This window comes from Stegostoma tigrinum, chromosome 20, assembly GCF_030684315.1.
Source record: "Stegostoma tigrinum isolate sSteTig4 chromosome 20, sSteTig4.hap1, whole genome shotgun sequence".
In the NCBI taxonomy this organism is placed as follows: Eukaryota; Metazoa; Chordata; class Chondrichthyes; order Orectolobiformes; family Stegostomatidae; genus Stegostoma; species Stegostoma tigrinum.
This window is the reverse complement of record NC_081373.1, coordinates 31890574-31908199: the sequence shown is the minus strand read 5'-3', so window position 1 is coordinate 31908199 and position 17626 is coordinate 31890574. Positions and strand designations below refer to the sequence as shown.

Here is a 17626-nt window from a genome sequence, read left to right as displayed (position 1 = left end):
CTCACCCGGATTAGTGCTGTTTCTACAGCATTTAAGTAGTTCAATGTCATCAGAGTCAAAGTTGCCCACTTGATCAGCACCCAGGTCATCACCTTAAAACATACCCTGCCCCTCCATTGCAACTTTGTAGCAGTTTGGACTGTATCCAAAGTGCACTGCAGCAACTCAACTGAGCTTCTTCATAAGAAACCTTTGAATCCTGTGATCCGTGCCATCTAGAAGATGGGTAAAGGTGAATACCACTATCTGCAACTTCCCTTCAATCAGTAATCTGTTAGTTTGAAAGTAAATAGCTGTTCCTTCATTGTTACTGGATCAAGATCCCAGAACATCTTCCTTAGCGGCACTGAATACCTTCATCATATGGACGACAGCAATTCAAGAAGGAAACTTGTCAAAGCCAATTAGGGATGGGCATTAAATGTTTGCTTTGCCAGTGATGCCTTCATCACATCAATGATTTTTTAAAAAAGCCATACAAAATGAAGGAACATCAAATTAAATACAACTACTATTTAAAAGGCACTACACATCAAATTCCTTGTCCCAAGGGTTTGTCACTTCTACAAGATAACAGAATAGGAAAATGATTTAATTTAGTCAACTCTACACAATATAGTTGCATCAGCCATTATACCAGCAACTTGAGTGTGGACAGAAAGGCTGGCCAGTTTTTAAATTGACTCCCTGCAATCAACGTTTTTGCACTTGCATCATTCATGTCACTTCTCAGTTTCTTTTTATTAGCATTATAATCATAACAGTGCACAATTCCAAATGTTTGATATCATCTTAGCATATGAAAATCATTCTTATCAAAGCCAATAGTGTATTGTGTTTGCTTTTACAACTATTGTACTGTATTGTGATGAATATATTAATATCTGATTAATATTATATCATTCCTTGTCCTGTCACACCTTACTTATCATCTTTCCTCAAACATTTCAAACACACACGTTCTTTTTTAATACTTTCCTTCATCAAGATTACTTATAAACAGCAGATGGCCTCCATTTAACACATCTGTCATGCTCCAATGATAATCACTGTTGAAAACTTTTCATTTTCTACTATTTAGGCAATTTATTATCCAATCTGTTGCATCTTCCTTTTATTAATAGATTTCGCGGTCATTGGCTATCTTTCGTTCTGGTAGTATCTTTCTGAATTTCGATCACCTTATTGTAGTAATCTTTCTGTGTCCTCATGATGTACAATTGGATCTCTCAAATAAACTAACTGTAATTCATGAATGATTTGAGAAAAATGAGGAAATATCATTGGATTTGTAAAAACTGCCTTGTCTCATAAAAGTGCCATCCATCCATCATGACCAACTTATTTGTTGGAGAGACAAAAAGCCTGATGGAAAAGATCTCTGATACAAAATAATTAATTGAGCCCATATCTACAGCTTTTTTTGGTGAGAGTTCCATTTTTCTAACATCATTTCTGTTTCTTAATTTCTCATCTGAATAGCCTGGCTCCTTTCCTGTTTTTCTCCTCCTAATGTAACACACAAGATCCTGGCAACATTCTGGTCAATATGCACATTGCTGTTGCTAAAGCCAGTATATCATTTCCAAAGAACGTTAACACATTATTATACACAGTGATCCAAATGGGGTCTAATTTGGACTTAATATAATTGCATCTGTGTCCTTCACTTTTTGATATTTTATTGTAACTGACTTCTATATTTTGATGAGTTGTTGCTGATGAAGGGAGAAGTGCTGCAACTCTTTGTTAATGAGTAAATAGATTTATAAGAAGGTCTGGCCTGACATTGTAATCTGCAGGTTTAGTGCCAGATCAATTTACTTCCCTGTGAGGGCCTTTTGCAAATGATCAATATAAATAACAAGGACTTGTTTCTGTATGATGGTCATCAATGAACTTAAGTTAAGATTTTGTTCTCTCTCCTATGTCCTTTTCAAATGTAAGATCGTCAGTCATTAATTGCAGCTGCAAGGTTTCTTCAACTAATTGTTTGCAGCCACCTTAGAGCTCTGAACATTACTGTGGAAAAGAGACATTTTCTTCCATCAGTATGTCTCTCAAATTGGATTTCACAGTTCTTAAAACATTTACTCTGTTTCTCTTTCCCAGGCTTGTCAGGCCTGCTGGGTTTTCCAGCTTTTTTCTGTTTACATGCTCTATACTTTGATCGACAGAGGATACAACAGGGTGTGGATAGGCTCGAGACTTGGGCAGAGAAATGGAAAATGGAAATTAATCCAGACAAATGTGAAGTGACGCATTTTGAAAGGTCTAATGCAAAAAGGAAGTATACAGTAAATGGCAGAACCCTTAGAAGCATTAACATATAGAGTGATCTGGGCGTACAGGTCCACTGTTCCCTGAAAGTGGCAACATAAGTGAATGAGGTGGGAGAGGAGCCATATGTTCATCGGGTAGGGCATAATGTGCAAATGTTGCATGTCAAGGTTGGACAAACTTGGTTTATTTTCACTGAAATGTCAGAGGCTGAGAGGCAATCTGATCGAAGTTTACAAAATTATGAAAGGCACAGATAGAATGGATAGATGGACTCTTTTTCCCAGTGTAGAAATGTTAATTACCAGGAGACATAAGTTTAAGGTAAAAGGGGGAAAGTTTGAAGGAGCTGTGAGAGGTAATCGTTGCACGTAGATTCATGCAATGCACTGCCAGAAGCAAATATAATAACAACCTTTAACAGGCATCTTGACAGATACATGAATACGCAGGGAATAGAGGGATACAGACTACATACAGGCAAGAGGTTTTGAGTTTAGAAAGGTGCCCTGGGTCATTGCAGGCTTGGTGGGCTGAAGGGCCTCTTCCTTTGCTGTACTGTTCTTTGTTATTTGTAAAACTTTTGAGAAATCCATTGTTCCACTGTTCCTAGCTTTTCACCATTTAAATAATAATAGTTATTTGGCAGGACAGGATGTGAGTATTGCTGAGAAAAATACATGTTGTTGGAATTTTTGTCTTATACTTGTCAGTATATTTCACAAAAATATCAATAATTTATAGTGAAAACCAACATTTATACTACATGACAAGTGGACTCTGTTTGGAGAGTCTACCAATTATATATGATTGATAGTTAACTGGCAGACTTTGTTTTAGTTTTAAGTCAATTTTAGGGAGATTGACTGATTGGTCAGGGCTTTTCCCTGCGAAATGAACCAGTGAATGGCTGTTATTTATCTTGTTGAGTTGAAACAGATGCAATGCATGCAAATGTTCCTTCTGTCAACAAAGAATAGGGCCCTGTGTATTTATAATATATATATTATGTATGTCTTCTCATACATCCAAGTGTGCCACATTGTGAGCTTAACAACTGTCCTGAATTCATTATCAATGTAACACCCAGGAATATGCAGCAGCTGTTGTCCAATTGCAGTATCACCGAAGGTTCTCCACTACATCTACTGCTAATCTGCCTTCACTGGTCACAATACACATTGTGATTCCCACACTCCACATACTACAGGATGGGCCTTCTCACCAGTCATATAAATAGGAGCCAAGCCATTTGTTCACCATGCAAACTCAATGCTTAAATCAGTGGATTAACACCATCCTGTGTGATGATGCTACCCTGATCAGATAATTTCTCACTGTCTATTGTGCAAACGCATGAAAAGCCATAAAGCAGTGACCCTAGCTCTTGAAAAGTATTCAGTATATCTCAGATAATACTGAAGGGATAAGGTATCTCAAGTTTGAGAGGCATGTTGAGCTAGTTATTTCACACAACTACAATGCAGCAACAGCTCAAGAAGTGTTCACCGCTAACAACATACTGCCAATGAGCCAAAATGACATTCTGCCTATCGCATCAACAAGTAACGTTGTGTATAAATTTCAGCACCAGTGTGAAACCAGGAATATAGACTGTAATCACAAAATAAAAACCAAAAGAACTGCGGATGTTGTAAACCAGGAACAAAGATAAAGTTGCTGGAAAAGCTCAGCAGGTCTGGCAGCATTATCCAAAACATTTAACTCTCCTCCACAGATACTAGCAGACCTGCTGAGCTTTTCCAGCAATTTTGTTTTTGTTTCTGTACATCACAAAGACTGACAGATTATTTCAAACAGTATATCTCTTTATCAGTTGGACCATACCCAACTCATTTGCAAAACTTGTGGCACATATCCAACATTATATAATTGAATGACTTTTACTGGATAATCATTCGAATGCAAAGACCTATGATGGCAACCAATTTAGGATTATCAGTCAGGTTTACAGTGTAGCATAATTGCATATGCTGCAACCTATATCTATTAATACACAGGGGACTGTTCTTTGCAGTTAGAATGTACATGTACTCAACAAAATAGGTGACAACCATTTGCTTAATAATTTCTCAAGGCCATGCCCTTACAAGTAAACTACCTGGTTTAAAGTTTACGCGAAGCCTAGCAGATAACTGTCAATGATAAGAGATAATGGGAACTGCAGATGCTGGAGAATCCAAGATAATAAAGTGTGAAGCTGGATGAACACAGCAGGCCAAGCAGCATCTCAGATAACAGTCAATCATCACTAATTGGTGTGTTCTCCATAACAACTCATACACCAATCAAAATCTACTTGCCATTCAATCAGCTGTTGTGCTCTCATGCAGTATAAATGTTGGTGTTTTCATTGAATTTGTATTCTTGCAAATTGTCTTGAAGAGTACAAGATAAAAAGAACAGAAATTGTCCAATGTGGATTCACTGAAACTGGGTCTGATTGGAAGAAAATAAATGACGGAGCGAGATTTGAAAAACTTTCTTCTCTGTTTCCTGAAAACAACACAAATAACAGAGTACAAAGTGTGAAGCTGGATGAACACAGCAGGCCAAGCAGCATCTCAGGAGCACAAAAGTTGACGTTTCGGGCCTAGATCTTTCATCAGAGAGGATTTTTTGTGCTCCTGAGATGCTGCTTGGCCTGCTGTGTTCATCCAGCTCCACACTTTGTTATCTTGGATTCTCCAGCATCTGCAGTTCCCATTATCACCGATCACGATAATAGAGTGATGACAGAAGTGTTTTAAGTTTGCAACAGGTTGGAGTAGAATAACAGCTTTTTTTGAGAGGTCAGAAATAAAGGGTTACACCTAGGACATTTAGAATACACATCAAAAGGAACTTGTTTATATAAGTTATAAATGTATGGAACTAACTTCCAGGTTGAGTGAGTAAGGCAGGAATATAGTTTACTTTCATGGTGCCTCTAAATTGGGAGTGGAGACTGTTTGATAGGACAGGAGGCTGTGAAGTGTGGATACCTCTATTATTTCTCACAATTCTTTTGATTCTTAGTAGGGATGATACAATGTTGTCTGTTTGTGATGATCAGTCTTTGATTTAACAGCCAATCAGGTGGAGCTGGGTCTTTTCTTGTATTAGAATTCTTTCTTTCAGTCTTCAAATTTGATCTTTAAAATGGGTGAGAGGTGCTGTTGTTCACAGGCTTTTGTTGGTCTCTAGAATGCATTACACTGTCAAGTCTGTATCAAACTGAAGTTGGACCAATCCAAAGGCTGACGTTAGGTAGTTTTTCCTGACTCAAAGAATCCTGGTACCACTCTGTCTCACAAAGAATCCACCTCACTGCTCCAAAAAGTAACGTAATTTTTGGAGCTAAAGTGTACACCACATAATCTCACTTATCTTCAAGTTACAAAAGCTCACCTTGTACCTTTAGCTATACAGAGGTAATGGGAACTGCAGATGCTGGAGAATCCGAGATAACAAAGTGTGGAAATTTAATATATTTAATATGAGGTAGAGGTGCAGTGTTGGACTGGGGTGGACGGGCTCAAAAATCACACGACACCAGGTTATAATCCAACAGGTTTATTTGAAAACACAAGCATTTGGAGCTCCAGTCCTTCCTCAGGTGTTAGTGAGAGAGGTAGTATCAGACACAATTTATAAGTGAAAGATCACAGATTCACACCATTGATGAGGATATACTAAACAAACCTAAGATGCTGTTAAATCTTTAATCAGTTAGAAGGTTTTAATTGATTAATATGTATATGTTAATCCCCAAATTCTGTACGGTCTTGAGAGAAGGTTTTATCAGTGTAAAGAAGAGGTGACATTTTAAATCAGACAGTGCATGTTAGGTGTGATCAGAGATAATGGGAACTGCAGATGCTGGAGAATCCGAGATAACAAAGTGTGGAAATTTAATATATTTAATATGAGGTAGAGGTGCAGTGTTGGACTGGGGTGGACGGGCTCAAAAATCACACGACACCAGGTTATAATCCAACAGGTTTATTTGAAAACACAAGCATTTGGAGCTCCAGTCCTTCCTCAGGTGTTAGTGAGAGAGGTAGTATCAGACACAATTTATAAGTGAAAGATCACAGATTCACACCATTGATGAGGATATACTAAACAAACCTAAGATGCTGTTAAATCTTTAATCAGTTAGAAGGTTTTAATTGATTAATATGTATATGTTAATCCCCAAATTCTGTACGGTCTTGAGAGAAGGTTTTATCAGTGTAAAGAAGAGGTGACATTTTAAATCAGACAGTGCATGTTAGGTGTGATCAGAGATAATGGGAACTGCAGATGCTGGAGAATCCAAGATAACAAAGTGTGGAGCTGGATGAACACAGCAGGCCAAGCAGCATTTCAGGAGCACAAAAGCTGATGTTTCGGGCCTAGACCCTTCATCAGAAAAGGGGGACGGGGACAGGATTCCGAAATAAATAGGGAGAAAGGGGGAGGCGGACTGAAAATAAATAGAGGAGAAGACAGGTGCAGAGGAGAGTGTGGGTGGGGAGGTAGGGAGGGGATAGATCAGTCCGGGGAGGATGGACAGGTCAAGAGGGCGGGGTGAGTTTAGTAGGTAGGAAGTGGAGGCGCGGCTTGAGGTGGGAGGAGGGGATAGGTGAGAGGAAGAACAGGTTAGGCAGGCGGGGTCGAGCTGGGCTGGTTTTGGGATGCAGTGGGCGGGGGGGGGGGGGAGATTTCGAAGTTGGTAAAATCCACATTGATACCATTGGGCTGCAGCGTTCCCAAGCGGAATATGAGTTGCTGTTCATGCAACCTACAGGTGGCATCATTATGGCACTACAGAAGGCCCAGAATGGAAATGTCGTCTAAAGGAATGGGAGGGGGAGTTGAAATGGTTCGCGACTGGGAGGTGCAGTTGTTTACTGCAAACCGAGCATAGGTGTTCTGCACAGCGGTCCCCAGGCCTCTGCTTGGTTTCCCCAATGTAGAGGAAGCCACACCATGTACGGCAGATGCGGTATACCACATTGGCGGATGTGCAGGTGAACATCTGCTTGATTGAAAAGTCATCTTGGGGCCTGGGATGGGGGTGAGGGAGGTGGTGTGGGGGCAAGTCTAGCACTTCCTGCAGTTGCAGGCGAAAGTGCCGGGTGTGGTGGGGTTGGAGGGGAGTGTGGAGCAGACAAGGGAGTCATGGAGAGATTGGTCTCTCCGGAATGCAGACAAGGGTGGGGTGGAAAAAATGTCTTTGGTGGTGGGGTCGGATTGTCGATGGCGGAAGTGTCGGAGGATAATGCGTTGTATCCGGAGGTTGGTGGGGTGGTGTGTGAGGACGAGGGGGATTCTCTTTGGGCAGTTATTGCGAGGACAGGGTGTGAGGGATGAAGTGATGGAAATGCGGGAGACACGGTCGAGGGCGTTCTCGATCACTGCGGGGGGCGGTGGGGAGGTTGCGACCCTTGAATAACAAGGATATCTGGGATGAGCGGGAGTGAAATGCCTCATCCTGGGAGCAGATGCGGTGGAGGCGAAGGAATTGGGAATAGGGGATGGAATTTTTGCAGGAAGGTGGATGGGAGGAGGTGTATTCCAGGTAGCTGTGGGAGTCGGTGGGCTTGAAAGGGACATCAGTTTGTATTTGGATGCCTGAGATGGAGACAGAAAGGTCCAGGAAGGTAAAGGATGTGTTGGAGATGGTCCAGATGAACTTGAGGTTGGGGTGGGAGGTGTTGGTGAAATGTATGAACTGTTCAAGCTCCTCTTGGGAGCATGAGGTCGCGCCGATACAGTCATCAATGTAACGGAGGAAGAGGTGGGGTTTTGGGCCAGTGTAGGTGCGAAAGAGGGACTGTTCCACATAACCAACAAAGAGGCAGACATAGCTGGGGCCCATGCAGGTCCCCATGGCCACCCCCTTAGTCTGTAGGAAGTGGGAGGAATCGAAAGAGTAATTGTTGAGGGTGAGGACGAGTTCAGCTAAGCGAATAAGGGTGTCGGTGAAGGGGGACTGGTCAGGCCTGCGGGATAGGAAGAAGCGGAGGGCCTTGAGACCATCTGCATGGGGAATGCAGGTGTATAGGGACTGGACGTCCATGGTGAAAATTACGTGTTGGCGACCGGGGCAGGCAGGTCTGTGGATTTTGGGAAGGAGATAGAAGTGGGCCGTGCGGGGTTGGAAAACAATGAGGTTGGATGTTGTGGGTGGGAGTCCACCTGAGTTGATGAGGTCATGGATAGTTAGGGAAATGATGGTTTGGTGCTCGGGGGTGGGGTCATGATCGATGGGGCGGTAGGAGGAGGTGTCGAAGAGTTGGTGTCTGGCCTCAGCGATGTAAAGGTCAGTGCGCCATACAACAACTGCATCTCCCTTGTCCGCGGGTTTTATGGTGAGTTTGGGATTGGAGCGGAGGGCTGCCCATTCTGCAGGGGAGTGGTTGGAGTGGGTGAGAGGGGTGGAGAGGCTGAGGCTGTTAATGTCTCGACAGCAGTTGGAGATGAAGAGGTCGAGGGAGGGTAGGAGGCCTGGGGGTGGTGTCCAGGAGGAGGACTTGTGTTGGACGCGGGAGAAGGGGTCAGTGGAGGGAGGGCTAGGTTCACGGTTAAAGAAGTCAGTGTGGAGGCGGAGGCGGCGGAAAAACTGCTCAATGTCCAAACGTGACTGGTATTCGTTGATGTGTGGGTGGAGGAGTCAAAGGTGAGCCCCTTGCTGAGGACTGACAGTTCATCTTCTGTCATTGGGAGATTTTGGGGGATGGTGAAGATTTGGTAAGGCTCAGTGTGGCTGTCTCCTCTGGGGTAGCTGGCTGTGGAGGTTGTGGGCAGAGCGATGTGGTCGTCAGCTGTGGGCGGGGTTGCTTCGACAGTGGGCGGAGTTTCACTGGCGCCGGCATTGGCTGGAGTTGCGCCGGCGGTGGGCGGAGTTGCATCGGCGTCATCGGTGGGCGATGCAGCGGCAGTGGGCAGAGCGGGGTGGCTGGCAGCAGCCGCGGTGATAGTGGTGTTAGTGAGTAAGTAGTAGAGGTGGAGGCGGTGGCCCCAGCAGCGGTCATGTTTGCGATTCCAGAGGTGGTGTGCCCGGCGGCGGCAGATGTGATGTCAACGGTGGGCTCACTGGCCGTGTCCTCATGGTCAATGGCGGCGGGTACATTGTGAGGGAGGTGCAGAATCAGGCTGGGGATTTGGGAGGTGGAGGAATCCTGTGTGGAGGTGGCAGGAGCAGTGAGTTTGTTGTACTTACAGTTTTTGGTGCCCAGTAAAGCTGAGTGGAACTGTGTGTTTAGTCTGTGGATCCTGCGGGGGATAAAAAACAGGAGAGGTCCTTTGCAGGTCTGAGAGAGGGAGGCTGTGAGCTGGGGCAGGCTGGATTGCAGTGCCTGGAGATGCCGGCGCATGGCTGTGAGCGTGTGTTTCAGGACTCGCAGGGGGAAACGCTTCTGAAGGGTCTCGATGTTCTGGATGTAGATATGGTCACTGTTGGGACAAAATTGGGAAGGCTTGAATGTGGTCTGTAGTCCATTGGGGATGATCTGGTTCTGTAGGCAGGTGCTGAGGAAGATGATATGGCTGTGGTACCTGGTTTGCTTCATGACATGGTCAAACAGTTTCAAGCCCTCCCCCACCCCCATCCCGGGCCCCAAGTTGACTTTCCACATCAAGCAGATGTTCACCTGCACATTCGTCAATGTAGTATAATGCATCCACTGTACATGGTGTAGCACCATCTACATTGGGAAAACCAAGCGGAGGCTTGAGGACCACTTTGCAGAACACCTACGCTCGGTTCGCAGTAAACAACTGCACCTCCCAGTCGTGAACCGTTTCAACTCCCCCTCCCATTCCTTAGATAACATGTCCACCCTGGTCCTCCTGCAGTGCCATAATGATGCCACCCGTAGGTTGCAGGAACAGCAACTCATATTCCACTTTGGAAGCCTGCAGCCCAATGGTATCAATGTGGATTTCACCAACTTCAAAATCTCCCTTCCCCCCACTGCATCCCAAAACCAGCTGAGCTCGTCTCCGCCTGCCCAACCTGTTCTTCCTCTCACCTATCCCCTCCTCCCACCTCAAGCTGCACCTCCATTTCCTACCTACTGAACTCATCCCGCCCTCTTGACCTGTCCGTCCTCCCCGGACTGACCTATCCCCTCCCTACCTCCCCACCCACACTCTCCTCTGCACCTATCTTCTCCTCTATCTATCTTCAGTCCGCCTCCCCCTTTCTCCTTATTTATTTCAGAATCCTGTCCCCATCCCCCTTTTCTGATGAAGGGTCTAGGCCCGAAACGTCAGCTTTTGTGCTCCTAAGATGCTGCTGGGCCTGCTGTGTTCATCCAGCTCACACTTTGTTATCATCGTTAGGTGTGAGACTTGTTTAGAATCTGTTTGTGTTCTAGTTTGGAGTCAGACTAGTTTTATTTCCAAAGTAGGAATTTATACAATTCCATATTGACTGACTGTCTATAAATTGTGTGCTTTTTGAACAAAATAAAATGTATCTGCAAATACAAATTCACCCCATTGATTCACATCTGTATGCGTGTGTGTGTGTGTGTGTGTGTGTGTGTGTGTGTGTGAGAGAGAGAGAGAGAGAGAAGGGGGGTGGTGACTGATTGTGTGTGTTGGGGCGGCGTGAAGAGAGTGTGTGTGTGAGGGGGGAGAGAGTGTGTTTGTGTGTTTAATAGTAACACTGTTTTTGTATGTAAAATTTTTGTTCCACCAGTTTTGTCATGTGATCCTGATAAATAAGAATTCATATGATTATGAGCATTGTTGACCAATGTATTCCTCATGATAGCATGCTAATAATGTTTCATATTAATTAACCATTATTCAACCTTATTTTAAATGTTCCATTGAACTAATGTGCTTTTACAATGGATGTATGAGATATTTTGAATGTAGTAAATCTGGTTGGTGTTTGCAAGGGTTTTGGTGTATCCTAAGATTTATTCAGATACACAGCATTCAATGCAAGTCACAATTTCATCTGAGTACATTGTTCAAAAGTTGTGTTTATTTGTATTACAAAAGCTAATCAGCTCTTTTAATGAATTATTAAGTGTAATAACCATCCACATTTCTGCACCTATAAGGAGAGATTAAAACATGGACTGTGCCCATACTTCTAGAATTCAGAAGAGTGCAATTTGGTCTAATTGAAATACATAATATACTTAAAGATTTTATGGGAGAGATGCAAGAAGCTGTTTATTCTGGTTAGGGACTCAAGAACAACAACATCAGTTTCAGAATGACAGGTTAACCACTTAGAACTGAGTTGAAATTTCTACACTCAATGGTTGTCCAACTCAGTCAATTCTATCAGTGATAATGGGAACTGCAGATGCTGGAGAATCCAAGATAATAAAGTGTGAAGCTGGATGAACACAGCAGGCCAAGCTGCATCTCAGGAGCACAAAAGCTGACGTTTTGGGCCTAGACCCTTCATCAGAGAGCTCTCTGATGAAGGGTCTAGGCCCGAAACGTCAGCTTTTGTGCTCCTGAGATGCTGCTTGGCCTGCTGTGTTCATCCAGCTTCACACTTTATTATCTCAGTCAATTCTATGCTCGAGCAGCAAGTTAAAAATTAGACCCATTAACATTCCCAGTAAAATGCTCATTCAGAAGAAAACGTGTGAAATTACTGTGTATAACAATTTCAATAAAATCCTTTCGTAACAAAACAAATCAAGACTGCAGAAGCAATTTCACTATCTGTAATATCCTCTACAGACATTAAAAGCAATTGCATAAAGAGCCTTTTCTCATTATTACTTCATGTGCAACACAAAAAAGCTCAGTTTTCCTTGTTCAAATAATTTATTGCAGATGAGGTTTTTAATCACTAAATTGTGCCATCAATTGACTTCAGTTCTAAAGTATTGCTACATTTTGTTAATCTGTTTATTCTTTTTCTTAACGAGATTTTTGTGAATCCCACAAATTTGAGATTCAGGTCACCAGCAAGCACATTTTGTTTTCTTCAGGCAATTCCATCAATTTAGGAATTTTTAAGTTTTCTGAATTTAAATTTGAGTGATTGACGAAAAGATACTTTTGAAGACAGAAAGTGTTTACTTATTAAGTGATCTATATCTCAAAAATATTTCTGATGTTCATTAATGTACAATGTAAAAGATTTACACAAACACTCTGCAACCTTTTAAAGATTACAGTTAGAGAGAAACAGGGATATTCAGTGTTCGTGTGGTCTCAACATTGATCTATGTGCTCAAAGATTTATGTTCCCCCAATGGGCAACTTTGCCCAGCAGCAGTGCTGGCACTGTATAAGATTTTTCAACCACTTTAAATGAGATTGGAAAGTTATGCACAATGTGCAGTTGAATTTTGGATATACATGTGCAGCAGCCAAGGCTACCCACCAGGAACACAAAATGGGAAAATAAACATGTTAGTGTTCCTGGAATAGGGAATCAATGGTTGGCAGAGGAAGGAGGTTTATGACAGAACAATAACCCATTGGTTTTGTATGGATCTGGCTTAAAGGTACTTTCTCAAACTCAATTTCCATATGTTCTCATACTTGCTGCTCTTCTACCAATTACAATTTGTTTTCCTTACAGCATTGCCTTTGTGTTGCTTTTTTGTGATTGAAAAAATAGAGACATGGCATGTGTCCACCCTGTGTCCATACCGCTGTTGATCAGGCTAATGAGAAACATATTGGATTAATCATATATGATTCAGTCACCAGTATTCACATCCAACTTTTAAAAAAATTCTTAAAATGCAGACATTGGTGCTAAAGCTAGCATTTATCATCCACTCTGAATTGTCCTTGAGAAAAGGTGCCTAATCTAGCTTCAATCTGTCTTTCTCTCTTCTGCACTTTGGAAGTGCTTAATCATGCCTACCTGCCCTTTGACCCCTTGGCTTAGGGGTAAGTTTTCATTGGTGAACTGGAATAGTGGCAATTGACTATTTGAACAGCATAACAAGGTTTCTCCTGGCTTCACGTACTAGCTACAACAATTCCAGCAAAAGTCACTAAAGTCTGTAAAGTAACCATAAGATTTAGGAACAGGAGTAAACAATTCAGCCCCTCGAGGCTGCTCTGCCATTTAGTTGGATCATGGCTGGTTCGTCGTGTCCACTTTTCTGTGTTTTTCACCTAAGTCTTGATTCCCATATTGATCAAGAATCTAACCATCCTCGTCTTAAAAATACGCTAGGACTCTGCCTCTACAGCTGCCTGTGGCATGGAGTTCCACAGACTTACAACCCTCTCAGAGAAGAAATTCCTCATCTCAGTTTCAAATTGGCACCTGTTTATTCTGAGACTAATTCATCTGGCCCTAGATTCTCCCATTAAGGGGAGGCATCCTCTCAAAATTTACCCTGTCAAAGCCATTAAGAATCCTGTATGTTTCAATGAGATCACCTCTCATTCTTCTAAACTGCAGTGAGCAGAGTCCCAATCTATTTAGCTTCTCCTGGTAAGACACTCCCTCCAAAGGGAGGATCATCCTAGTCAACCCTCTCTGAAATGCCTCCAGTGAAATTATATCTTTCTGTTCACAGTACTCTAGATGTGATCTCACCAGTACCTTGTACAGTTGTCGTAAGGCTTCCCTATTCTAATACAATAACCCCCTTGAAGTAAGGACCAACATTCAGTTAGTCTTCCTGATTACCTGCTGTGCTTGTGCTCTAGTTTTATGTGTTTCATGCACAAGTGCCCCCAAGTCTTTTTTGTGTTGCAACTTTCTGCAGTTTTTCTCCATTTAAATAATAACCCCGTTGTCCCTACCAAAATGAACAACTTTACATTTTTCCACATTATCCTCCACATGGCAACTTCCTTATCAATATTTCTGTATAAACTGTTTGTATCCTGCTCACAAATTGCCGTTCCACCCATGACATTCAAGCACAATCACTCTGGATGGTTTTTTGACTCCCTAGTTAGAGATATAAATTGCAGCTTTCAATTGGGAACAGCTGGCTAGCAGCTTGATGGAGGATCTTTCCTGATATATTGCAGATTGCCATGCCATATAATACATGTACCAATCAATCTATCTGGACAAAGTGTAGTTATCAGTTCTAAATGTAAAATCTGAAACATTTGGTGCATCACATGTGATTGCACTTAAATTGATAAGTAAAGTAGAAAAATAAAGCTTTTTCTTCACTTGAACTTTTAACAATTGCTTATGAGTAATTTTATGCGTTAATAGGTTTGCAACAACAATAAAAACTGCCACTGTGACCATGATTGGGCTCCTCCATATTGTGACAAACCTGGGTTAGGAGGGAGCGTAGACAGTGGACCCATGAGGCTTGAAGGTGAGGAATGGCTGTATATTCCCACAATAGCAATGGATTAGATTCATGTCGATACAGTCTGATATCGGATTCTTCTACAAAAGTACACCAGCATTTTTCTTGAATATAACGTAACATAATCTTAGAAACTAGCCAATGAATATTATATAATAGGTGATATTAGAAATAAACACCTATTTCATAAATTTAACTGTGCTAATGGAATCATAATGGTAACATGTAAGTTCCCTTCTTGTATAGGGAACTAGCAATGCAGCATAAAATTAACATTTATAGCTTAAACCATTTTTAGCATGAGCTGTCTGATTTTTTAAAAATCTATTACTAAAATACAAATGTTTTACTTGAAATATGCACTGAATGTGGTCTCAGAAAATTTGATTGGGGTGAAGATAGGTTATGGAAGAGCCACTGTGACATTAGAAGAGACCACATTTATGGGAATGCTCCAGTTATGGCAGTCAATTGAAAAAATCCTTGAGGAAATGCGTGAATCAAAACTTTTAGAAATTGGTGGAATAAATAATCAATGAAGCAATTAACTAAATTCATGAGTTAATTAAACCTTTATGTGATTAGGTTGAAATTATTTTGAAGGCAATGTTGCTGGCAAAATTGAATCTGTATTTACTAATTTTTTTTACAGAAAGTAACAGCCTGTTTGTGGGCATACTAGTTACAGTCTTGAGTCTTATCACTGCGGGTGTGATAATGTGTTTCAAACGGAAAACATTGCTCCAGCTGCTGTTCTCACATAAAATAACAACAGTTGAAAAGTTAAGGTAAAGTCTTGCAAAAAGTATTTTCACCAGTTTTTACTCTGGATCCACTTAAGTTTCTAGCCAATGGTAATACCAGACAAGTCAGATTGTAGAATGAAACTTGGTTTGATAGATTATCAGTTTAATTTTTGCAACTGATTACCATGATAGTTAGTCCAAGAGCATCAGTTTGCCAATGGGTCTTTAAAAAAAGAACACAAAAGAAAAAGAACAAAGACATGTTGAAATAAACACGACAGTTTAAGAAGATCTTAACATGAGTAACACAACAGACCTCTTTTTTAATTCCATGTTTAACTGAATTTCCAGTTTTGATAGGCTAAACTTCTTTTCAGTTTGAACAACTTAAAAAACTGCTACACGAACTTTCACAACTAAGGCATTTTACTTACTAACCTGGCCAGCTGCAACAGTGAAACTGTTATTCTGCACTAAAATTCAAATTCTTCTGAACTGCAACCTAATTCTGTACTGAAACATGCCTAATCTGTTTTTACTGTATGTCATAAAGGTATATTTTGTAAATACTTCATCAATTAACTTCATGGTCATCCCGTTAAATGTCAAATTGAGGTGTTGAATCCAGTTTCAAATGAACTCTTGACCTATTTCTAAAAGTTCCTTCATAGAGGTGAAATCACATATCTATTTTACCTTTACTTCCCAAATGACTATAACATAGTATACATCTTTATCAAAAACTGTGTTCTCATTAACATTGCATAAATAAGATATCACTAATTTGCAGACACAGCAAATGATTAGGAATGCAAAAAAGAATATCGGTGTTATTGCAAGAGGAATAGAATATAAAAGTAGGCAGTGCAGCTGTGAAAAGTTTTGATGAGGTAATATCTGAAGTGTTGTGTACAATTTGGGACTCTTTTGGAAAAGGATTTTGTTGCACTAGAAGCAATATGAAGAAAATTCATTTGACTCATTCATGGAATGTTTAACTTATCCATTTAAATTTACTTGTGATTAAAAATGTAGTGCAAAAATGTTACTATCAATGAGCAGAGCAATTGAAGATTACTATTGTGCTGCATTGGAAAAGCTGCTGAGCAATGCTAGCTGATGAGTAACAGTTGATGAATTTGTGCTCTCCTATTACAAGAATATTGCAAAATATTTCAGAGATAAACTTTTAACGTAGTTAAAACATATTTTGATTTCATTTGTAAATTTTTATTCTATAAACATCTTCTGCCTTGTGTTCTGACACTTTGATTTAATTGGTATGACCGAAGTTCTAGATGTTATTGATAGCAAAACTATAAAAAATTGAGAGATTTCCCTTTGTCTATAGAGTGGATCTTTTCATGCATATTCTCTGAGTAATGAAACACTCTGAGATCTTTCAGATCAAATTTGGGCTCAGTCTGAAGCTAGACACCTGATATGGAAAGACAGAGAACCAACCTACTGTATGATCTTTTTTCATTTTTCATTCTTCATTTTCAACTCAAGCAAGTTAATGAACTGTTTCAAACTTCTACTCCCCTTATAAATACAAGTAACCTACTTGTCCCAATCCTCCAAAATACAGTTGCATACTGTCAAGAGAAAAATAAAAATAAGTGGCCTGTTTCCAAGCTTGTAATTCTGGTGACAGTAAATCAAGTTTAACTTCTCAGTGTTTTTTAAGTTAATAGACTGCACAACATAGTAAAGGGGCAATCAGAAAGTGATCAATTTGTAAAAAAAAACCTTTATCTTGACCACCTAGCTATGGAGATGTTAAATTGGATATTATTTTCCCAGGGCAAGTTGGAGGAAAATGGACCAAGAATCCTGCTATGATTGCCATGTCTATGTTATCGTTGTTTTAAAATACTACAATCATAATTGACTATATTAAGTTTGCGTAGATTAATCATACTGAGATCTTTCCCATTCCTATCTACAGGACTGTAGGTCCGACTAGATCATCAACACCAAGCCAGTCCAGTAGTACATACACAACTCCCATCAAAAGACAAGCCAAAATTCACAAGGTATGTCATTAGAAAAATTTATTGAGCAAACCTTCTGATCAGATCCATTTGCTGATGCATGAATGTGATGTGCTATCACCCCTCTCTGGATGGAAATGATGCAAATAGCAGAGAATCATTTAGTTGCTTCATTATCTCCATGATTATGGTGTGCAGCCCAATCCTGTGTTGCCTGGTAAGTGGTTATAAACCCAACAGGAAGCCTAAGTTTCTGCAAGACTAACACCAATTCTAGCTTGACTAGATCACCTAAGGGGAAGGTGCATTACAGCTGCAA

The 17626-nt window shown here is 41.0% G+C and overlaps 1 protein-coding gene across 3 annotated transcripts in view; it reads left to right on the top strand.

The window, feature by feature from the left end:
- Positions 1-17626, top strand: part of LOC125461867 (disintegrin and metalloproteinase domain-containing protein 12) — a 354472-nt gene that overhangs the window by 325305 nt on the left and 11541 nt on the right. For all 3 annotated transcript variants that reach the window (XM_059653083.1, XM_059653082.1, XM_059653084.1), the window contains 3 exons: positions 14462-14570; positions 15217-15352; positions 17262-17349. In XM_059653083.1, coding sequence (XP_059509066.1) covers positions 14462-14570; positions 15217-15352; positions 17262-17349 — 333 coding nt within the window. The remainder of the gene's footprint in view (positions 1-14461; positions 14571-15216; positions 15353-17261; positions 17350-17626) is intronic.